Source organism: Macaca mulatta, chromosome 14 (assembly GCF_049350105.2).
Source record: "Macaca mulatta isolate MMU2019108-1 chromosome 14, T2T-MMU8v2.0, whole genome shotgun sequence".
Lineage (NCBI taxonomy): Eukaryota > Metazoa > Chordata > Mammalia > Primates > Cercopithecidae > Macaca > Macaca mulatta.
In genome coordinates, this window is record NC_133419.1 from 7,703,935 (window position 1) to 7,727,185 (window position 23,251).

Genomic DNA, 23,251 nt, shown 5'->3' on the forward strand with positions numbered 1-23,251 from the left:
CGTGATCCACCCGTCTCGGCCTCCCAAAGTGCTGGGATTACAGGCTTGAGCCACCGCGCCCGGCCAAGAACCCATAGATTTCAAGTTACGGTCAGCCTCGGTTGTGTGGTGGAAGCCAGTTCGGTTTGAAAGACACTCCCCTCCTTGGGCCCACAGCTGAGGTTTGGGATTGAGGTTAGAAACAGCGTGATCACACCTGGAGATGGTGCTGAGAGCTGGCCTCTGTCCCCACTGAGCTGCGGGGATCACAGGGCCCATTGCTCTGTGCATCTTAGGTTCAGGAGGCTTAGTTCATACCTTCTGTCCTGCTGCCCCTCAATCCATTGACTTTTTTTTTTTTTTTTTTTTTTTTTGAGACAGAGTCTCGCTCTGTCCCCCAGGCTGGAGTGTAGTGGCACGATCTCAGCTCACTGCAAGCTCCGCCTCCCGGGTTCACACCGTTCTCCTGCCTCAGCCTCCCGAGTAGCTGGGACTACAGGCGCCTGCCACCACGCCCAGCTAATTTTTTTGTATTTTTAGTAGAGATGGGGTTTCACCGTGTTAGCCAGGATGGTCTCAATCTTCTGACCTCGTGATCCGCCCACCTCGGCCTCCCAAAGTGCTGGGATTATAGGCGTGAGCCACCGCGCCCGGTTTCCATTGATTTCTTAAACATTGTTCCAGCCTAAAAGTCCGTGATCCATCCCCACGTAGCAATGCTGTCTCTTTTCTTGCTTTTCTTCCCCAAACAACTAATTTTGGTCTCCATGGGGAACTCTGAGTAAAAGCCTCCTTCTGGGGTTTGTGCTCTGCTTGGAGGGCCCTTCTTGTTTCCAGAAGAAGGGAAAAAAGGTGAGCTTTTGGTGCCCCTTTCATTTGAATGGCCAAGTTGTCATTTTGCTCTAAAAGGGGATGGAGAGATGTCAGCCTTGGAGGACTGGGCAGGCCCAGGGTTTGGGGTAGCTGATGCAAGTTGTGGATGTACTTCTGGGAGGCCTGACCCAAATGGTCCGCTCTTGCAGATGTGAATGTGGACCAGCCAGATGAGAAGTCGATCATTACCTATGTGGCTACTTACTACCATTACTTCTCCAAGATGAAGGCCCTGGCAGTGGAAGGCAAGAGAATTGGCAAGGTACTGTCCATGGGCAATAGGTATAAAGGCCAGAGGAGGCCCGGCTGAGGGGTCTTACTTCCTCAGTGCAAGGGCAGGGTGGAGCTGCAGGACTGGGCCAGGGACCCTGTGGCTGGGACTGTCATGTCCATGTCTTCTGCCTCCCAGGTGCTGGACCATGCCATGGAGGCAGAGCGCCTGGTGGAGAAGTATGAGTCCCTGGCCTCAGAGCTGCTGCAGTGGATCGAGCAAACGATTGTGACCCTCAATGACCGGCAGCTGGCCAACTCCCTGAGTGGGGTCCAGAACCAGTTGCAGTCCTTCAACTCCTACCGCACCGTGGAGAAGCCGCCCAAGTAGGTGTCCCTGGGGCCCCACCCTGCCCTGAGCTGTGCTCCCACGAGAGGAAGCCTAAATTAGCACAACTTTCAGGGAGGGAAATTTGGCAGTACATAAGTGCAGTAGAGATTTCCCATGCCAGAAGCATCCAAACAACGTAGTTGATACAAAATAAATTTTTTTTAATGATTAGCCATTTTTAAAAATCATGCTGTGGGCAGGGCATGGTGGCTCATGCCTGTAATCCCAGCACTTTGGGAGGCCAAGGCGGATGGATCACCGAGACCAGTCTGGCCAACATGGTGAAACCCCATCTCTACTGAGGTCGGGAGTTTGAGACCAGCATGGCCAACATGGTGAAACCCTGTCTCTACTAAAGATACAAAAAAATTAGCTGGGGATGGTGGCACATGCCTGTAGTCCCAGCTACTCGGGAGGCTGAGGCAGGAGAACCACCTGAACCTGGGAGGCAAAGGTTGCAGTGAGCTGAGATCATGCTGCTGCACTCCAGGCTGGGTGACAGAGCAAGATCCATCTCAAAAAATAAATAAACAAAAAAACATGCTGTGGAAATGATTGCTATGGTGTGTTGAGTCAGTGCAATTCATCAGATAAGATTACTGATCAGGGTGTCATGGCAACCCAATCCCAGCATAGGATAGAGGGGACTGGACCTGACAGGCAGGTCATAACCGGCAACGTGGGTGTGGCTGGTAACGTGAGAATTGCAGAGGTTCTTATCATTTCAATATTTTAGCAATTAACTGTTCCAAATATGTGATTGCTCTTAGGCAATTCTGTTCAGTACCTGCCAAAATGTCTGTGTTTATGCTGTCATGGAGTTCTTTTGGAATTAATATATATCAGCTCTGAAACTAATATTAGTCCAGAAAACAACTGTTTCTATACATTCCAGGGAATGATTTAAGGTGTACCCTTTAACCTAGGAAGTCGTCTTCTGGGCATTAAACAAAGATGTAGCTTCAAGGATGTTCATCAACACAACCACTATAAAAGAAAAATAAGTCACGGGTCAGCCACTGAAAATGACATTAAATAAATGCATTTATTGACATGGAAAAATGTTCATGAAAAATAAGCAAGGAAATAGGTTATAAAAGAATTATTTCGGACCGGGCACGGTGGCTCATGCCTGTAATCCCAGCACTTTGGGAGGCCAAGGCGGGCGGATCACAAGGTCAGGAGATGGAGACCACAGTGAAACCCCGTGTCTACTAAAAATACAAAAAATTAGCCGGGCGTGGTGGCAGGCGCCTGTACTCCCAGCTACTCAGGAGGCTGAGGCAGGAGAATGGTGTGAACCCAGGAGGCGGAGCTTGCAGTGAGCCGAGATCGCGCCACCACGCTCTAGCCTGGGCGACAGAGTGAGACTCTGTCTCAAAAAAAAAAAAAAAAAAAAGAATTATTTCGGCCGGGCACAGTGGCTCACGCCTGTAATCCCAGCACTTTGGGAGGCTGACGTGGGTGGATCACTTGAGGTCAGGAATTTGAAACCCCGACTCTACTAAAAATACATAAATTAGCCAGGTGTGGTAGTGCACGCTCCTGTAATCCCAGCTACTCAGGAGGCTGAGGCAAGAGAATGGCTTGAACCCAGGAGGCGGAGGTTGTAGTGAGCCCAGATTGTGCCACTGTACTCCAGCCTGAGTGACAAAGCAAGACTCTGTCTCAAAATAAAATAAAACTATGTTCTTTTGGTTCGCCAGTATTTTCTGGTTTCCACGTAAAGAGCTTGTATTACTTTTGTAAGAAGAAAAGCACCACAGGACAGCCATTTTGAAGAGGAAAGAGTCCTTGTGACCCTCATGGGCTTTAATTCTGACCCCAACCCGGCCTCCTGCCTCAGGTTTACCGAGAAAGGCAACTTGGAAGTGCTGCTCTTCACCATCCAGAGCAAACTTCGGGCCAACAACCAGAAGGTCTACACGCCCCGCGAGGGCCGGCTCATCTCGGACATCAACAAGGTCCGTGGCTGCCCACAGGCCACCCACCCTCAGGGTAGCCCCTGGCCCAGACGCCTTGCACACATCCCCAAACCCGGGGCCATCTCGACCTTCAGCAAACTCCACTATCTGCTGCCCCAACTTGAAACTCGAGCACTCCGCCCAGCTGCCCACACTGTGCCAGATGTGATTCTCCCGCCCTCTCAGGCACATGGCTCCCTGCTCCTTTGTCTGACTCTCCATACGAGGTCACGTAAGGAAATTATGCCCCAAGTCCCTCAGCTTATTCCACCTGTCCCCAACTCACTATCCCTTCCTTTATTTTTTTCACGATGTTGTAAGATGACTAAAAGTAAAAATAAGGTTCGCACACAGTCCTGCCAACACAAAGGAATCAGATGGTTTCCACTGTTCCCGCTCCCTTCAGTCCTTTTCCAGAAGCTTCTACATAGCTTCACAGACTCCCAGCGCTGCCCTCTTTCCTGTTTCCACGCCCAGGCGTCTCACCCACTGCATTCCACGGATCCACTAGACCGAGCTTCCATGGGACTTACCATGTGCCTCCAGCCCTACTGAGCCCTCCCTGCCCTGTCCCTTCCACTGACTCTGTCCCCACCCCACAGGCTTGGGAGCGGCTGGAGAAGGCGGAGCACGAGCGTGAGCTGGCCCTGCGCACCGAGCTCATCCGCCAGGAGAAGCTGGAGCAGCTGGCCGCCCGCTTCGACCGCAAGGCTGCTATGCGGGAGACCTGGCTCAGCGAGAACCAGCGCCTCGTGTCCCAGGTAGGACTGGAGGCTCCTAGGATGCTTAGGCTGGTCAGAACTGGGAGAGAGACAGTGGTGGATAAGAAGCCCCGCGGGTTGGAGAGACCATGAAACACGAAATCCGCCACCTGGGTAAAAAGGCCTAGAGGTCCGGGAGCAAGGGGCCAGAGGCTGGGACAGAAGAGAGTGTTGGTGAAAGAGGATGGGGGTGGGGTAGAGAGGGAACTTAGAGCCACCACATGGAGCTGGGATCTTGCAGCCCAAGTGCTCTGCAGGACAGAGGAGCCGGCAGAGGCACTGTCCCTTGGTCCCCACACCTCCTCTCCCTGTCCCCGACACAGGACAACTTTGGGCTGGAGCTGGCAGCTGTCGAGGCAGCAGTACGGAAGCACGAAGCCATTGAGACGGACATCGTGGCCTACAGCGGCCGGGTGCAGGCGGTGGACGCCGTGGCTGCAGAGCTGGCCGCCGAGCGCTACCACGACATCAAGCGCATCGCCGCTCGGCAGCACAACGTGGCACGGCTCTGGGACTTCTTGCGGCAGATGGTGGCCGCCCGGCGGGAGCGGCTCCTCCTCAACCTGGAGCTGCAGAAGGTGTTCCAGGACCTGCTCTACCTCATGGACTGGATGGAAGAGATGAAGGTATCAGTGAGGCGTGCTGGGTGGGATACAGGTGATCAAGAGTTGAGGGGGCCCCACAGTGGGTGCGTTTGCCTGTCTGCTCGGCCAGTCTCTGTGGAGTGTGAACCAGCACAGGGCCCTGTCCCCAGTAGCAGTGAACAAAGGAAACAGGGCCTTGTCCACACGGGGTTCATGTTCTAGATGGAGGAGGCTGATGACAAAACCCACGGACCTTTCCATAAACAAAAGAGCAGGGGCCATAAAACCATTGATGAATCTGGAACAGGGCGGCGTGAGGGGCTGGTCAGATAAGGCCTCTGAGAAAATGCCATTTAAGCCGAGACCAGAATATTGCCAAGAACAGCACAGAGAGCTCTCAGGAGAGAACGTTCCAGGTAGAAGGAAGAGCCGGCGCAGGCCCTCGGCCCGGACCAGCATGGTGTGTTCAGGATCAGAAGGAAAGCCGGTGGGCTGTGAGCATGAGGAGTGGGGGCCGTGGACTGAGATTTGGGAGGGCACAGCCAGCCCATTAGGGTCTTACAGGCCTGGTCAGGGAGTTTGGATTTTATTCAAAGTAACACGGATCCTTTAAAGTGATTTGAAGGGGCCGGGCACGGTGCTCACGCCTGCAATCCTAGCTCTTTGGGAGGCCAAGGTGGGCGATCACTTGAGGTCAGGAGTTCAAGACCAGCCTGGCCAACATGGTGAAACCCCATCTCTATAAAAATACAGAAATTAGCCGGGTGCAGTGGTGGGCGCCTGTAGTCCCAGCTACTCAGGAAGCTGAGACAGGAGAATCGCTTGAACCCAGGAGGCGGAGGATGCAGTGAGCTGAGATTGCACCACTGCACTCCAGCCTAGGTGATAGGGCAAGACTCAGTCTCAAAAAAAAAAAAAAAAAACAAAACAAAACACCACAGCTAGGCAAGGTGGCTCACACCTGTAATCCTAGGACTTTGGGAGGCCAGGGTGGGTGGATCACCTGAAGTCAGGAGTTCGAGACCAGCCTGGCCAACATGGCAAAACCCCGTCTCTAGTAAAAATATAAAAATTAGCCACACGTGGTGGCACACGCCTGTAATCCCAGCTACTCAGGAGGCTGAGGAAGGAGAATTGCTTAAAGCCGGGAGGTGGAGGTTGCAGTGAGCCAAGATTGCGCCACTGCACTCCAGCCTGCATGACGGGAGCAAGACTGCATCTCAAAAAATAAAGAAAGAGGCCGGGCACGGTGGCTCAAGCCTGTAATCCCAGCACTTTGGGAGGCTGAGACGGGTGTATCACGAGGTCAGGAGATCGAGACCATCCTGGCTAACACGGTGAAACCCCATCTCTACTAAAAAAATACAAAAAACTAGCCGGGCGAGGTGGAGGGCGCCTATAGTCCCAGCTACTCGGGAGGCTGAGGCAGGAGAATGGCGTGAACCTGGGAGGCGGAGCTTGCAGTGAACTGAGATCCGGCCACTGCACTCCAGCCTGGGCAACAGAGCCAGACTCCGTCTCAAAAAAATAAATAAATAAAAAATAAAATAAAGAAAGTGATTAAAAGGTTTTGAGAGGCATAGAGACTTCATTGTACCTTACGTTTGTAAAAAGGTCACTTTGGCTACTCTGAAGAAGGCCTGTGGGCAGGCAGCATGAGAGCAAGACCTGTTAGGGTTGCTGCCATCTCCCAGGCAGGCAGCGGCCAGGAGGGTGGATTGGGGAAAGATGTGGAAGGAAGGCTGCTGGGTGCAGGGGCAGAGCAGTGGTGACAGGAGGGTGTCAGTGATTCTGAGGCTAAGAAGGTTAGTCACAGCAAAGCTTCTAAGAGCAGGAGTTAGTTAGAACATTGTTCCACAGCAGGGGAGTTAAGGATAAGGATAAGGAGGTCGGGGTGCCAGAGCAGAACTGGGGTATCTCAGTGTGTGTGAGTAAGCAGGTTTCTCACCTGGGTGCAACACCTGGAGCCACAGAGAGGTTGGAAGGAAAACACGGCAGGTTAGCGCGTGCGTGCTCAGGCGGGCATCCGAACTCCATGTGTGCCTGGCAGGGCCGGCTGCAGTCTCAGGACCTGGGCAAGCACCTGACAGGAGTGGAGGACCTGCTGCAGCTGCACGAGCTGGTGGAGGCAGACATCGCCGTGCAGGCCGAAAGGGTGCGGGCCGTCAGCGCCTCTGCCCTGCGCTTCTGCAACCCAGGGAAAGGTGAAAAGTCGGGGAAGGCACTGGAGAGGGAGGGGCTGGGAAGGAGCACATCAAGAGCCAAGGTAGAAGGGTTGGGAAACCTGGGGACAGGAAAGATGGTGACCAAACGATGGTGACTGAGCTAGAGCCAAGGTGGGAAGCCCAAGAGAGTGTGGTGGCAGGGAGCAGCCGGAGGGCTGGATTGCAGCTCTGACCCTCTCCTGTGACTTTCTCAGAGTATAGACCTTGCGACCCGCAGCTGGTGTCAGAGCGGGTAGCCAAGCTAGAGCAGAGCTATGAGGCACTGTGTGAGTTGGCAGCGGCGCGGCGGGCCCGGCTGGAGGAGTCACGGCGGCTCTGGCGTTTCCTCTGGGAGGTGGGCGAAGCTGAGGCCTGGGTGCGGGAGCAGCAGCACCTCCTGGCCTCAGCCGACACGGGCCGGGACCTGACCGGTGTCCTCCGCCTGCTCAACAAGCACACAGCCCTGCGGGGTGAGATGAGCGGCCGGCTGGGGCCCCTGAAGCTCACCCTGGAGCAGGGTCAGCAGTTGGTGGCCGAGGGTCACCCTGGGGCAAGCCAGGCCTCTGCCCGTGCAGCTGAGCTCCAAGCCCAGTGGGAGCGGCTAGAGGCCCTGGCCGAGGAGCGTGCCCAGCGGCTGGCCCAAGCTGCCAGCCTCTACCAGTTCCAGGCCGATGCAAACGACATGGAGGCCTGGTTGGTAGACGCACTGCGCCTGGTGTCCAGCCCCGAGCTGGGTCACGACGAGTTCTCCACGCAGGCTCTAGCCAGGCAGCATCGGGCCCTGGAGGAGGAGATCCGAAGCCACCGGCCAACCCTGGACGCCTTGAGGGAACAGGCAGCAGCCCTGCCTCCCGCACTGAGCCGCACGCCCGAGGTGCAGGGTCGGGTGCCCACCCTGGAGCGGCACTACGAGGAGCTGCAGGCCCGGGCAGGCAAGCGAGCTCGGGCCCTGGAGGCAGCCCTAGCGCTCTATACCATGCTCAGCGAGGCCGGGGCCTGCGGGCTTTGGGTGGAGGAGAAGGAGCAGTGGCTCAACGGGCTGGCCCTGCCTGAGCGCCTGGAGGACCTGGAGGTGGTGCAGCAGAGGTAGGCCCCTCAGGCTCCCAGTGGGACTGGCCTTGGGAGGCAGGGTGGGGGCCAGGATGTGGGTGGTGAGTCCCTCCATAAACTGCCTGCCTCACCCCTTTGAGTCTTAATGGTTGTCCGTTTCTAGTTTTAACAAAAGATGTTAACCATACTCACAAGTAGAGACATTTCACCGCAAACCTCTCTATACCCATCACCCAGATTCAATCATTGCCAATATCTTGCTTTATTTGATTCTCTGCCCTTTTAAAAATCAAATCCCCAATATTAGCATGTCCCTCCTACATTCTTCAGGGTGCACCCTTTAAGAAATACAAGGAAGCATTCGTACTTACGATATATTATTTTGAAATTGTCTGTGTGGACTTTTTTTTTTTTTTTTTTTTTTTTTTTTTTGAGACGGAGTCTTGCTCTGTCGCCCAGGCTGGAGTGCAGTGGCCGGATCTCGGCTCACTGCAAGCTCCGCCTCCCGGGTTCACGCCATTCTCCTGCCTCAGCCTCCCCAGTAGCTGGGACTACAGGCGCCCGCCACCTCGCCCAGCTAGTTTTTTGTATTTTTTAGTAGAGACGGGGTTTCACCGTGTCAGCCAGGATGGTCTCGATCTCCTGACCTCGTGATCCGCCCGTCTCGGCCTCCCAAAGTGCTGGGATTACAGGCTTGAGCCACCGCGCCCGGCCGTCTGTGTGGACTTAAAATAGCTGAGGCTTTGAAGTTATAAGCCTTTTAGACAGAAACACTAAAATAGCTTTATTTACAGAATAAATCTTCAAATCATTTATTCAATAATAAATCTTAAAAAAAATTTATAGAACCATTATCACATAGAACAAAATTAGGAATTTCTTTTTTTTTTTTTTGAGACGGAGTCTCGCTCTGTCGCCCAGGCTGGAGTGCAGTGGCCGGATCTCAGCTCACTGCAAGCTCCACCTCCCGGGTTTACCCCATTCTCCTGCCTCAGCCTCCCGAGTAGCTGGGACTACAGGCGCCCGCCACCTCGCCCGGCTATTTTTTTGTATTTTTTAGTAGAGACGGGGTTTCACCATGTTAGCCAGGATGGTCTGGATCTCCTGACCTTGCGATCCGCCCGTCTCGGCCTCCCAAAGTGCTGGGATTACAGGCTTGAGCCACCGTGCCCGGCCAAAATTAGGAATTTCTTGATATGATCTATGATCAATGTATAATCAAATTTCCTGGTGTTTAAAAAAATGTAATTAGGTTGGGCCTGGTGGCTCACACGTGTAATCCCAGCACTTTCGGAGGCCAAGGCAGGAGGATCACTTGAGTCCAGGAGTTCATAACCAACCTGGGCAACATAGACTCCACCTCTACACATTTTTTTTTTTAATTAGCCAGGCATGGTGGTGGGCACCTGTAGTCCTAGCTACTGGGGACGCTGAGGCAGGAGGATTGCTTGAGCCCAGAGGTCGAGGCTGCAGTGAGCTGAGATCATGCCACTGCACTCCAACCTGGGTGACAGAGTAAGACCCTGTTTCAAAATAAATAAATAAATAAAAATAAAAATGTAATTATTTTTTTTTTTAGTTTTCAAGGTATCCTAATGTAGAGGTTAACAAACTACAACCCTTGGGCCAAATCCAGCCTGCTGCCTGTTTCTGCTTTATTGGAAGAGAGCTACACTCTTTTTGCATATCGCCCGTGGCTACTTTCAGGCTACAGCAGCAGGGCTGAATAGTTGCTGCAGCAGCTGCATGGCTCATGACGCCTATAATATTTACTGTTGAGCCCTTTACAGAAAACATTTGCAAACCCTGCCCTATTAGAACATAAAATGCCGGCCAGGCGAGGTGGCTCACACTTGTAATCCCAGCACTTTGGGAGGCTGAGGAGGGTGGATCATGAGGTCAGGAGTTCAAGACCAGCCTGGCCAAGATAGTGAAACCCCCATCTCTACTAAAAATACAAAAATTAGCTGGGCATGGTGGCGGGCACCTATAATCCCAGCTACTCAGGAGGCTGAGGCACAGAATTGCTTGAACCCAGGAGGCAGAGGTTGCAGTGAGCCAAGATCACGCCACTACACTCCAGCCTGGGTGACAGAGCGGGACTCCGTCTCAAAAACAAAAACAAAACATAAAATGTCCCTGGAAGAAGTTATCCTTCACATTTTCATCACCCAGACCAATATTTTTGGTTATTACTTCATTTTCTAACACATATTAGTGGGATGAGACCCAGATAGGCAGCTAAGCGGGAAGTCCCAGGAGGCTCAGAGGATCCGAAAAAGGGTTGGCCCCATGCCAGGGTCTAGTTTGACTTGTGTGTATGTTCCTGACCTTTACCTTTCACCATCTTTTGAGCAGTTCTAGCGATAATAGTTATTCTGCTTGTTTTGGGGGAGTTGGGGGTTCCTCCCTTGACCCACAGATACTATGAACCTCATAGGCTGAGAGGCACAGAGACTCCTGCAGATAAGCCTCCTGGTGAAGGAGACACCCTCCTGGGTGTCTAAGAGAGGTGGACTTAGGTAGACTGGGCACAGTGCTGCCTCCCACATTTCACGCCTGACTCTTCCACCCTCTCAGGTTTGAGACCCTGGAGCCTGAAATGAACACCCTTGCAGCACAAATCACCGCGGTGAATGACGTTGCCGAGCAGTTACTGAAGGCCAGCCCCCCAGGCAAGGACCGCATTGTCAACACCCAGGAGCAGCTCAACCACAGGTGGGCTTGGAAGGGCAGGACTGGGAAACTGACAGAGAAATGAAGCAATGGGGATGGCAGTGGGAGGCAGGTTTGGTAGAGCCTGGCAGAGTGGCTACCAAGGAGGAAGCAAACCAGTCTGGAATACGTTGGGAAAGGAAAAAGGATCAAAGAGACGAGGGAGGGAGTCAAGGTAGTCTGAAGCAGCTGCTGGCCAGAAAGGGAGGAGTCAAGGGGAGATACCAAGGGAGAGAGAAGCAGGGAAGAAGCTTCCAAATAGGCCTGGCCAGGGCAGGAAGCTGAACCTTCCCCCTGCTCTCAGGTGGCAGCAGTTTCGGTCCCTGGCAGACGGTAAGAAGGCAGCTCTGACCTCAGCCCTGAGCATCCAGAACTACCACTTAGAGTGTACGGAGACCCAGGCCTGGATGAGAGAGAAGACCAAGGTCATCGAGTCCACCCAGGGCCTAGGCAACGATCTGGCTGGGGTGCTGGCCCTGCAGCGCAAGCTGGCTGGCACGGAGCGGGACCTGGAGGCCATTGCTTCCCGGGTCGGTGAACTGACTCGAGAGGCAAATGCCCTGGCTGCCGGCCATCCCGCTCAGGCAGCGGCCATCAACGCCCGGCTCAGAGAGGTGCAGACCGGCTGGGAGGACCTCAGGGCCACCATGCGGCGTCGAGAAGAGTCGCTGGGGGAGGCGCGGCGGCTGCAGGACTTCCTGCGCAGCTTGGATGACTTCCAGGCCTGGCTAGGCCGTACTCAGACTGCTGTGGCCTCTGAAGAAGGGCCAGCCACCCTGCCTGAGGCAGAGGCCCTCCTGGCCCAACATGCAGCCCTTCGGGGAGAGGTGGAGCGGGCCCAGAGCGAGTACAGCCGGCTGCGAGCCCTGGGCGAGGAGGTGACCCGGGACCAGGCTGACCCCCAGTGCCTCTTCCTACGACAGCGACTGGAGGCCCTGGGAACTGGCTGGGAGGAGCTGGGCCGAATGTGGGAGAGCCGGCAAAGTCGCCTGGCCCAGGCCCACGGCTTCCAGGGATTCCTGCGGGATGCTCGTCAGGCTGAGGGCGTACTCAGCAGCCAGGTGAAAGTCCAGGCAAAGTCCCAACCAGGAGGAAGAGCAAAGTAGGGACCCGGGGAAATGTGAAGGAGCGGGATGGGCAGGAAGGACATGTTAGCAAAACGGGGCCGTGCAGTGGTTCAGGCCTGAAATCCCAGCACTTTGGGAGGCCAAAGTGGGAGGATCACTTGAGGCTGAGAATATCCAGACCAACCTGGGCAACATGGCAAGACCTTGTCTTTACCAAAAAAAAAAAAAATTTAAGAAAATAGAAGAATTTTTTATAAAGAAAAATGGGAGCCAGACAGGATGGCTCATACCTGTAATCCCAGTACTTTGGGAGGCTGAGGCAGGAGGATAACTTGAGCTCAGGAGTTTGAGACCAGCCTGGGCAACATAGTGAGACCCCCATCTCTACAAAAAGAAAAAAAAAATTAGCTGGGCATGGTCATGCATGCCTGTAGTCCCAGCTACTGGGGAGGCTGAGGCTGGAGGATCACTTGAGCCAGGAGTTTGAGGCTGCAGTGAGCTATGATCATACCACTGCACTCCAACCTGGGCCATAGAATGAGACCCTGTTTCACAAAAGAAAAGGAAAAAAGAAAGAAAAATGGGAATGAAAAAAATGTGAATATAATTTACTAAAACTGACTTTAGAAGAAATAGAAAACCCAGTTTGTCGTGTAACTGTTAAAGAAATGGAATCAGGAGCTAGAAGTGAGATAGAACAGGATTTGGGCTGGGGAGTGGAAAGTCCTTCCCACCCAGCTTCCCTGTGACTTTCTGAGACTCCCACACTGGCTGGCAGCCTCCCTGTCTTCAGAGTTCTCCTGGCTACCCTCCCTGTCTGTGGGTTGGCCCCTACCTCTCAGATTTGCCCCTGGGTGGGTCCCTCCTAAGGGGGTGAATTGTGCTGGGGAAAATGAGCTGAATGTCACCACTCCCACGCAGGAATATGTTCTGTCTCACACGGAGATGCCAGGGACACTCCAGGCTGCTGATGCTGCCATTAAAAAATTGGAGGACTTCATGAGCACCATGGATGCCAATGGGGAACGGATCCACGGGCTCCTGGAGGCTGGGCGCCAGCTGGTGTCTGAAGGCAACATCCATGCCGACAAGATTCGGGAAAAGGCAGACTCCATCGAGAGGAGGTCTGATGAGGCGGTCCATGAATTAGGGGTCCTGGGGGAAATCTGGGAAACAGGGTGGCCTCAAAGATGAATGTGGCACAGGAAACGCACAGATGGGGTAGGAGCTGACGGAGAAGTAGAGGGGAAGAACCAAGTGGTTGGAGAGGGCTGGGAGGTTCTACCCCCAACCAGGGCCAAAAGGAAGTCAGGATTCCTAGGTAACCTCGTGCTCCTGGAAGGCGTTATTCCCCTAGAAGAAATGGAGGCCCCTAGGTTAGCCAAAGGGTCACAGCCCTTTTACAGCAAATTCCAGGGTTTCACAAGAGGGTGTCATTCCAGGCACAGGAAGAATCAAGACGCAGCACAGCAGTTTCTGGGCCGTCTTCGGGACAACCGGGAGCAGCAGCATTTCCTGCAAGATTGTCACGAGGTGAGGCTCCCTGGGGCTCCGGGATATTCCCTAGCCATCTCTTTCCCACCTTGAGCCTAGAATAAGTCCAGCACAAGGTCACCAGAGACTGTGAGCCCCTTCATGCTTCTTCCCAAGGTGCCCACTTCTCCTGGCTCACTGTGGCCCTGCTTTTATGCCCCCCTCTCCCCTCCCTTGGAAATGCCCCCTCTCCTTTGTCCCTGTTTTACGTTTGGTCCAGCTGAAGCTCTGGATTGATGAGAAGATGCTAACAGCCCAGGACGTGTCCTACGACGAGGCCCGCAACCTGCATACCAAGTGGCAGAAGCACCAGGCGTTCATGGCCGAGCTGGCTGCCAACAAAGACTGGCTGGACAAGGTGGACAAGGTGAGTGGTGCTGTGGGGGCTGCCTCTCGGCAGAGTCCCCCACCGTGCAGGGGAGGGCCTGGCTCCAGGACGTGGTTTTCGTCATGGTTAGAGACTGTGGGGCTTCTGGTGCCACAGCTCCACGGTGGAAAGTTATGGCCTGAGAAACAAACGTCTTTGTTGGAGACAGAGAGTGGGACAGTGAGTCCAGAACCTTGATAAAGTACAAATTAGTAGGTAGCCAAACTGCAGCTTGGATTTAACACCATAACTGTTCCTGAGTTCAAAGCAGGATGGCGCTCTTCAGTGGGCTCTGCAAACCTTGTCTGGAAAGGGCTTGGCCTGGATGGTCAATATTTGAGGCTTTGCAGTCCAAACAGTTTCTGCTACAACTACTCATCTCTGTCGTTGTAGTGCAAAAGCAGCCGCAGAAAATAGGTGAATGAATGAACATGGCTGTTTCCCAGTAAAACTTTATTTGTAAAAACAGGCAGTGGGCCAGATTACCTCATGGGCTGTATGTAGTCTGCCAGTCCTTATTTTCGAGTCTTACTGTCCCTGGTTCTTGGTCTTCCACCTAGCTCTTCCTCAAGAGCCAAGGACATATAAAGTTTTATATCTGCTCCGCAAGTATCCCTACAGAACATGGTATGCGCTCAACAGTCTGTGAGGCACTGCAAGGTCTACGAAAAGACACTTTCCTTCCCCCAAGGGCATGACGGTTGGGACAAAAGGAGACCAGTGTGCTTTCAATTGTTTCCATTCATTCAGCAAATATTTACTTGGTACTACTATATCCAAAGCATTGTATTAGGCACTGCATGGGGTCCGAAAGGGATCCCCTGGTAGGCTCCACCCTGAAGGAATAACGCTGTAGTCAGGATATGAGGCATATATGCAGGTAGCTAAATAGAATCCAGAGAAGAATCTGATGAGTGCTGTGAGAGTGGCCCTGCTGAAGCCTGGGGAATAAGGAGAGAGGAGATATGGAAATTCTAGAAGCAGCAACATCCAGGGCAGTCCATGGCGGATGAGTAGAATTTGGACAAGTGGAGATATTGAGGAAAAGATGTTTCCAGGTAGAGAAAACCAAACAGAAAACCAGTGGTAGGCAGTGCCTGTTTGGGAGCAAGGGGGTGAGCGAGTCTGGCAGCAGCACAGAATGTGTGCAGGGCCCCAGGGAAGAAGAGGTGGGAGAGAAGCCCGGAACACCCTGACCACCACATGCGTGTGCTTCCAAGTGTGGATTGTGCTTAAGGTTGTGAAGCTACCCAGGCAGTGCTAGCCTTTGATGCTCTTCATCCCGACAGCCACAGCCACCTGCAAAATGGCCTGAAGGCAGTGTCTGGGTTTGTGTTCCCCTAGAAGCAGACCCAGAAGTAATGATTCTAGGGAGGTGACCCCGGGAAGCATCAGTAGGGGAATGGAGCGATGAGAAGGGACAGAAGTCATGCCAGTTACCCCCATGGGCAGCGGGAGCCCAACCCTCATGGGGCACTCTGTGGGGGTGTAGATGAAACACAGAACACAGCACCCGCACAGCCACAGCACTTGGATGCTGCGTATTTATCCATCAGCTCCCTGTCTCACTGGTTGAGGGCTGCTTCTGGGCTCGTTAACTCCGTGGCTCTTCCAATTTGCCTTCCACACAGTTCAAGGGAGCACACTTCCCTCACCACCCCAGACGCAAAAATCCTCAAGCAGAAAAGCTGGAAGTGGGGAAACCAGGTGGGACTCACTTGCTATCAATGAAGTGAAGAGTAATGAGTTGAGAAATACAAAACGATGGCAAATAAGTCAATGTGCAGTGTGGTGCCAGAAACCGCAGGCACCAAGGAACCCAAACTAAAGAGAGATTGCAAGGGCTTCCTCATTGAAATGCTCTTTGAGCTGGGTCTTGAAGAGGAGTGGGGTTCATCAGCGGTAAGGGAACAGCGGTTTAGAAGGGATCTTAAACCTCTGCGAAGAGTATGTCAATGAGAACACACAAGGACTTGGAATTATTGCCCACACTTCAGGTCTCTACTGCCCGTGCTCTCAGCCTCTAAAGTTCAAGCTAATTTGGGCACTTTGACGTTCTCTGTCTTGCCTTCCAGGAAGGGCGAGAGCTGACTCTTGAGAAGCCAGAGCTGAAAGCCCTGGTGTCGGAGAAGCTGGGGGACCTGCACAGGCGCTGGGATGAGCTGGAGACCACCACCCAAGCCAAGGCCCGCAGCCTCTTTGATGCCAACCGAGCTGAGCTGTTTGCCCAGAGCTGCTGTGCCCTGGAGAGCTGGCTGGAGAGCCTGCAGGCCCAGCTACACTCGGATGACTACGGCAAGGACCTCACCAGCGTCAACATCCTGCTCAAGAAGCAGCAGGTGTGCTGTGGGCCTTTGATGGGGATGGTGAATAGCAGAAGAAAGGAAGGGGTCTGAAGCTTTCAAGATTTGGGAGGCCAGCTAAGGCCTGGCAGATAACACCTTCAGTAGCATTTCCCGGAGTCATTTCTCTGGGCAGCCAGTATCAGAATCTCTAGGAATATGTCACAGTCAGGATTAGAGTTAGGAGACAGGCCCACTAATAATTTGAAGATGAGAACTTCAGTAAAAAGAAATATTAATTAGGCCAGGCACGGTGGCTCACACCTGTAATCCTGGCACTTTGGGAGGCCGAGGCAGGTGGGTCACTTGAGGTCAGGAGTTCAAGACCAGCCTGGCCAACATGATGAAACCCCATCTTTACTAAAAATACAAAAATTAGCTGGGTGTGGTGGCACATGCCTGTAATCCCAGCTATTTGGGAGGCTGAGGCAGGAGAATGGCTTGAATCCAGGAGGCAGAGGTTGCAGTGAGCCATGATCATGCCATTGCACTCCAGCCTGGATGACAGAGCGAGACTCCGTCTCAAAAAAAAGAAGTATGAATTAGGAAAAGGTGGTAAAGAGAACTCTACAGCAGGGGTTAGAAAATTTTTTCAGTAAAGCGCCAGATAGTAAATATTTGGGGCTTTGTGGGTCATAAGGTCTATGTCACAGCCCTACAAAGGTCTTTTACCCTTGTAAGGTAAAAGCAGCTGTGGATTATACGTAAAATAAAGGGTATGGCCAGGTGTGGTGGCTCACACTTGTAATCCCAACACTTTGGGAGGCCGAAGTGGGCGGATCCCTTGAGTCCAGGACTTTGAGACCAGCCTGGGCAACATGGCAAAACCCCATCTCTACAAAAAAATACAAAAAATAGCTGGGCGTGGTGGTGGTGTGTGCCTGTAGTCCCAGCTACTCTGGAGGCTGAGGTGAGAAGATTGCTTGAGCCTGGGAAGTCGAGGCTGCAGTGGGCTGTGACTGTGCCACTGCACTCCAGCCTAAGTGGCAGAGCGAGACTTGTCTCAAAAAAATTTTTAAAAAGGGGTGCAGCTGTGGTCCAATAAAAACTTTATAAGGCTAGGCAGTGGGCTGGACTTACTGGTCCCAGCTCTAAAGAATGCAGAATGGGAAGTGTAGGGAGCAGCTGACACCTCTGGGGTGGAGGAGTCCTCCAGGAAGGAGCAAGATGGCTGAGTCTCAGACCTCCTTGGAGAGGGCAGAGGCCTACTGAATGGCCTGGAAATTTGCTGGGGTATCACAGGCCAGAGCAGGTCTGAAGCCAGCAAGCCAAGGCTGACCAGCAGGAAGTAGCCACTGGAGTGCAGCAAAACTTGCCAGAGAGTTCAGAGCCACCGAATCTCTTGCGCACTGTGGACAGTTTTGCTGTAGGAGGAAGGAAAACACGCTGGAACCGTGGCACGCCCCTCATCTGCTAGGCATTGTGGTGTCCCTCCAGCGCCCTCTGCTGACAAGGTCTAGATTGTGCCCGCTGGCAAAGGAGGAATGTTTTCAGGGACCAGTTCCAGTGTCTCAAAGCAGGGCCATGATGGATTGGGGATGGAGAGACAATGAGTTGATAATGGGCACAGTTATCACACTACCCTGGATTTTTTAATCTCAGTCTTTTAGATTTGGGGGTGTGGGTGCAGGTTTGTTATAAGGTTATATTGTGTGATGCTGAAGTTTGGGGCATAACTGAACCCATCACCCATGTAGTAAGCACAGTACCCAATAGAGATTCTTTCACCCCCTGCCCTTGGACTCTCGTGTGTATAAAGTTGGAGATCCACTGATCCAGCCCACGAGGGGATGCTCTCCCTGGGTGAGCTGCAGTGATAAGCAGCCACAGTGGGCTGGATAGAGACTGGTGTCTCTGCTGGGCGTGAAGGCGGAAATGCAGAGCTAACATGTCCTTCCTCCTGGCGGTTTGCAGATGCTGGAATGGGAGATGGCTGTGAGAGAGAAGGAGGTGGAGGCAATTCAGGCCCAGGCCAAAGCGCTGGCCCAGGAGGACCAGGGTGCAGGGGAGGTGGAGAGGACCTCGAGGGCTGTGGAAGAGAAGTTCAGGGCCTTGTGCCAGCCCATGCAGGAACGCTGCCGGCGCCTGCAGGCTTCTCGCGAGCAGCACCAGTTCCACCGGGACGTGGAGGATGAGATTGTGAGTCACTGGGGCCAAGGACAGCAAGCTGCCCCCAGCCACGTGGCTTTCCAGCCTCCCTCCTCAATGCCAGGGAGATGCCAGCAGGGCTCTGTTCCCTCTTCTCTTTGGCATTGACCATGTCCCCTCTAGGGAGACTTGGGGATGCCCCCCAGAACCAGAGATGACCGTTCCCTACACACATGGAGGTAGCCCCAGGTGTCCCCACTCCCACTAAAAGTCCCTGGTGCTTTTGCCTTGCCCTCTGGGCCTCCACTGACCGCCTCTTCCTCTTCCAGTTGTGGGTGACAGAGCGGCTGCCCATGGCCAGCTCCATGGAGCATGGCAAGGACCTACCCAGTGTCCAGCTTCTCATGAAGAAAAACCAGGTGAGGCAGAGGCTGAAGGCAAAAGAGAAGTTCCCAGGAGCCTCCCCAGACTTGGACGTGTGTTTTTTCTTAAGACCAGGCCCCCCTCAATGCTGAGTGTAACCCTGGACTTCAGTGGCTGTCTTTCCTCACCTCAGGAGGGTGGGTCCTCTCAGTGGGACATAGTGGGGGCTGGGGGGCTGAGGCGTGTTACCATCGCACCCCCAGCTAGGAGAGGGAGCAGAGGACCCAGGAAGGAGAGAGGCACGGGGTGAAGGGTGGTCTCCAGGAGCATGTGGGGCTGCGGCAGGCCTTTCAGCATTTTCTCTTCTGTGGCCATGGGCAGACTCTGCAGAAGGAGATTCAGGGCCATGAGCCCCGGATCGCGGACCTGAGGGAGCGGCAGCGTGCTCTAGGTGCAGCAGCAGCAGGCCCAGAGCTGGCCCAGCTGCAGGAAATGTGGAAACGCCTGGGCCACGAGCTGGAACTTCGAGGGAAGCGACTCGAGGAGGCCCTGCGAGCCCAGCAGTTCTACCGTGATGCTGCTGAGGCGGAGGCCTGGATGGGCGAGCAGGAATTACACATGATGGGCCAGGAGAAGGCTAAGGTGAGGGCCAGGACACAGCCTGGTGTATGTGGCCAGTTCTGCCCTCCCCCGACCCGCTGCTTGATGCCACTGTCCCCCTCCCACCGTCCCTTCCCCCAGGATGAGCTGAGTGCCCAGGCAGAGGTGAAGAAGCACCAGGTGCTGGAGCAAGCCCTGGCCGACTACGCGCAGACCATCCACCAGCTGGCAGCCAGCAGCCAGGACATGATTGACCATGAGCACCCAGAGAGGTGGGTGCAGCGGCAGCCCGGCCCAGCCTAGGGGAGGAGCTGGCTGCAGGAACAGGAAGGTGCAGGGAATGTGGAGCCTTCAGTGCTGTGTGCATGGAGCCTCCTAGAAAGCTGGAGTGCAGGGTGGGCGAGCTGTTGGGAGCCCTGAGGGACAGGGCTCCACAGAACAGGCCGGAAGTCAGAGCTACACCCCTAAGTCCCACAGTGCCTCTCCCACTCTTTCTGCAGCACGCGGATATCCATCCGCCAAGCCCAGGTGGACAAGCTGTATGCCGGCCTGAAGGAGCTGGCGGGAGAGCGGCGGGAGCGCCTGCAGGAGCACCTCCGGCTGTGCCAGCTCCGCCGCGAGCTGGATGACCTAGAGCAGTGGATCCAGGAGCGCGAGGTCGTGGCGGCCTCCCACGAGCTGGGCCAGGACTATGAGCATGTGACTGTGAGTGTAGGGAGAGCACCCAGCTCAGATCAGCCATGGGAAGAGTGGAGGACCCACAGGGAGACTAGGAGCTGGTCGCAGGCAGAGCACTGGGGGGCCAGGAGACAAGACCAGGCTAAGCAGGCACTGCCCTCCTGATTTTGAGGTATATGATTTGAAGAGGCTGGGCATGGTGGCTCACATATGTAATCCTAGCACCTTGGGAGGCTGAGGCAGGAGGATAACTTGAGCTCAGGAGTTTGAGACCAGCCTGGGCAACATAGTGAGACCCCCATCTCTACAAAAAAAATGTTTTTTAATTAGCCAGGCACGGCAGTGCAGGACTGTAGGCCCAGCTACTCAGGAGGCTAAGGTGGGAGGATCTCTTGAGCCTAGGAGGTCGACGCTGCAGTGATTGCGCTAGTGGACTCCAGAGCAAGACCCCATCTCTAAATACACACACACACACACACACACACAATTTGAAGAATTGTGCAGAAAGGGGACATGAAGCTGAGCTGAGACAAGGGCAAATAGGAAATTATCACTCACACTTTTCAACAGAATTCAACAAAATGGGGTATGATCCCCTCCACGGTTTGGGGGCTTGGAGCCTCTGTCGTACAGAAATATGGGCCATAGTTAGGGGATTCTTGTCTGAGGCCTGAGGGTCCCAAGCACCTCGAAACCCCCTTGCCGGGGGTGGAGGGCGCCTGTCGAATACAGGGTCAGTGGGAAGCAACCATGCCTGCTCCTTAACCACCGGGGGGAAACCTGTCCCGGCCCTGTGGCCAGCGGGGAGAGGTGGGTTCTGAGTTTGGAGTGGAGGACTCGCCCCATCAGGCAGGGACCACATCCCCCAACATCACAGCATGGTCTGTCCATCTGCTTCCTCTACCAGATGCTCCGAGACAAATTCCGAGAGTTCTCCCGGGACACGAGCACCATCGGTCAGGAGCGCGTAGATAGCGCCAATGCACTGGCCAATGGGCTCATTGCTGGGGGCCATGCCGCACGGGCCACTGTGGCCGAGTGGAAGGACAGTCTCAACGAAGCCTGGGCTGACCTGCTTGAGCTGCTGGACACGCGGGGTCAGGTGCTGGCCGCGGCATACGAGCTGCAGCGCTTCCTGCACGGGGCACGCCAAGCCCTGGCGCGGGTGCAGCACAAGCAGCAGCAGCTTCCGGACGGGACTGGCCGCGACCTCAACGCTGCCGAGGCCCTACAGCGCCGACACTGTGCCTACGAGCACGACATCCAGGCCCTCAGCGCCCAGGTCTGACCCAAGCATGCGGAGGTGGGGGAGGCTTAGAGGAGGCCAAGGGGGAAATGCCGGGGAGCGTTCCCAGGAGCTAGGGCAGAGCTCAGAGATGCTGGGAGGATGGCACCCTTTGGAGGGCCATTTCGAGATGAGGAAATTGCTCCAAGGAAACATCTCTGTTTGGCTGGGCACGGTGGCTCTCGCCTGTAATCCCAGCGCTTTGGGAGGCCGAGGAGGGCAGATCACCTGAGATTGGGAGTTTGAGACCAGCCTGACCAACATAGAGAAACCCTGTCTCCACTAAAAATACAAAATTAGCTGGGCCTGGTGGCGCATGCCTGTAATCCCAGCTACTCAGGAGGCTGAGGCAGGAGAATCACTTGAACCTGGGAGGCAGAGGTTGTACACACCACTGTACGCCAGCCTGGGCAACAAGAGCGAAACTTGTCTCAAAAAGAAAGAAACTATCTCTGGCAGGGGACATCTAGCCACTGCATTCACACTTTTAATGACAAGCCCCCTTGAGAGCCCATGATGTCTTCAGGGGTTCCCAGTGGCCAGGAGACTCTTCATGCTCTGCTAAATCTGCCTGTTGGTGCTTCCCAGGCTTGAGCTCTAGGCCCACACTCAGTAAGCATGGATCCTTCCCTCAACCACTAAAACCCATCAGCCCCTGCCTGAATCCCCTCTTCAGGCTAAGTGTCTCGTTCTACCAATCTCCAAGGTCCATAACATCCTAGACAGGCCTCTGAAAGTTCAACTGGCCAATGGCCCTTTTCCAGATCCTCCCCAAGTTAAGCCCAGGTTCCCAGATGAGACCCAATAGGGCAGAGTGTGGCCAAGCACCTGCCTTCATCTTTCCCAGCACCCCCACTCCCTGGCTCCTCCCCCTGCTGCTTTGGCTGTGAGACAGGCAGCAGGAGGTGAGAGGGGCAGCCAGAACTGAGGCAGGCTGCGGCTCCTTGGAGTCCCCTGCTCTGCCTGACTCTGACCCGGGGCCCCACAGGTCCAGCAGGTGCAGGACGATGGCCACCGGCTCCAGAAGGCATATGCTGGAGACAAGGCTGAGGAGATCGGCCGCCACATGCAGGCCGTGGCTGAGGCCTGGGCTCAGCTTCAGGGAAGCTCTGCCGCCCGCCGGCAGCTGCTGCTGGACACCACGGACAAGTTCCGCTTCTTCAAGGCTGTCCGGGAACTGATGCTCTGGATGGATGAGGTCAACCTGCAGATGGATGCCCAGGAGCGTCCCCGGTGAGAACCCTAGGGCCCGGGGCCTCCATGGGTTGTGTGGCTGGGCTGTGATGGGACTGTGGGCAGCAGATGATGCTGTTTCTGCCTCCCCCCAGGGATGTGTCCTCCGCGGATCTAGTCATCAAGAACCAGCAAGGCATCAAGGCAGAGATAGAGGCCCGGGCGGACCGCTTCTCCTCCTGCATCGACATGGGGAAGGAGCTGCTGGCCAGGAGCCACTATGCGGCCGAGGAGGTGGGTGAGGCCCGGGTGGCCGGGCCATTCTCACTGGGCAGTGCTGAACGCTGACTTCTTGGCAGCTTTCTGCTTCCTCTCATTCTTTCTTTGCAAGAAATTTTTCATTCTCTCCCCTCAGTGCCATTCAGGGGTTTCTTGCATTCTGGAAATGTGAGAACCGTCTGCCTTTTGACATCAGAAATCACTGGTCCTGGACCAAGCATGGTGGCTCATGCCTGTAATCCCAGCACTTTGGGAGGCCCAGGCGGGCAGATCACCTAAGGTCACGAGTTCGAAACCAGCCTGGCCTCCAAGGGTTGTGTGGCTAGGCTGTGATGAAACATGGTGAAACCCCATTTCTACTAAAAACACAAAAATTAGCCAGGCATGGTGGTGGGTGCCTGTAATCCCAGCTACTCGGAGGCTGAGGCAGGAGAATTGCTTGAACCTGGGAGGCAGTGAGGTTGCAGTGAGCTGAGATTACACCATTCCCTGGGCGATAAGAGTGAAACTCTGTCTCAAAAAAAAAAAGAAAGAAATTATCTGTCGCCCTGGGTGACTCCCCAGGGGCCCTGGAAAGACCTCACATCCTGGTGCTAACTCATATCTCTGCCCCCCAGATCTCAGAGAAGCTGTCTCAGCTGCAGGCACGGCGCCAGGAGACGGCCGAGAAGTGGCAGGAGAAGATGGACTGGCTTCAGCTGGGTGAGCTGCTGAGGGGGCCCCAGGTGCTGTGGGGAGGGGGGGG

General features: G+C 54.6%; 1 protein-coding gene across 8 annotated transcripts in view; it reads left to right on the top strand.

The window, feature by feature from the left end:
- SPTBN2 (spectrin beta, non-erythrocytic 2) overlaps positions 1-23,251 on the top strand; it is a 45,080-nt gene that overhangs the window by 18,043 nt on the left and 3,786 nt on the right. For all 8 annotated transcript variants that reach the window (XM_077962095.1, XM_015113614.3, XM_077962096.1 and 5 more), the window contains 22 exons: positions 1,002-1,114; positions 1,262-1,449; positions 3,300-3,417; positions 4,020-4,178; positions 4,502-4,804; positions 6,813-6,966; positions 7,182-8,052; positions 10,597-10,734; positions 11,036-11,792; positions 12,720-12,922; positions 13,241-13,331; positions 13,552-13,698; positions 15,774-16,037; positions 17,955-18,179; positions 18,458-18,547; positions 18,873-19,133; positions 19,233-19,363; positions 19,592-19,796; positions 20,677-21,051; positions 22,043-22,287; positions 22,383-22,521; positions 23,124-23,208. In XM_077962095.1, coding sequence (XP_077818221.1) covers positions 1,002-1,114; positions 1,262-1,449; positions 3,300-3,417; positions 4,020-4,178; positions 4,502-4,804; positions 6,813-6,966; positions 7,182-8,052; positions 10,597-10,734; positions 11,036-11,792; positions 12,720-12,922; positions 13,241-13,331; positions 13,552-13,698; positions 15,774-16,037; positions 17,955-18,179; positions 18,458-18,547; positions 18,873-19,133; positions 19,233-19,363; positions 19,592-19,796; positions 20,677-21,051; positions 22,043-22,287; positions 22,383-22,521; positions 23,124-23,208 — 5,262 coding nt within the window. The remainder of the gene's footprint in view (positions 1-1,001; positions 1,115-1,261; positions 1,450-3,299; positions 3,418-4,019; positions 4,179-4,501; positions 4,805-6,812; positions 6,967-7,181; positions 8,053-10,596; positions 10,735-11,035; positions 11,793-12,719; positions 12,923-13,240; positions 13,332-13,551; positions 13,699-15,773; positions 16,038-17,954; positions 18,180-18,457; positions 18,548-18,872; positions 19,134-19,232; positions 19,364-19,591; positions 19,797-20,676; positions 21,052-22,042; positions 22,288-22,382; positions 22,522-23,123; positions 23,209-23,251) is intronic.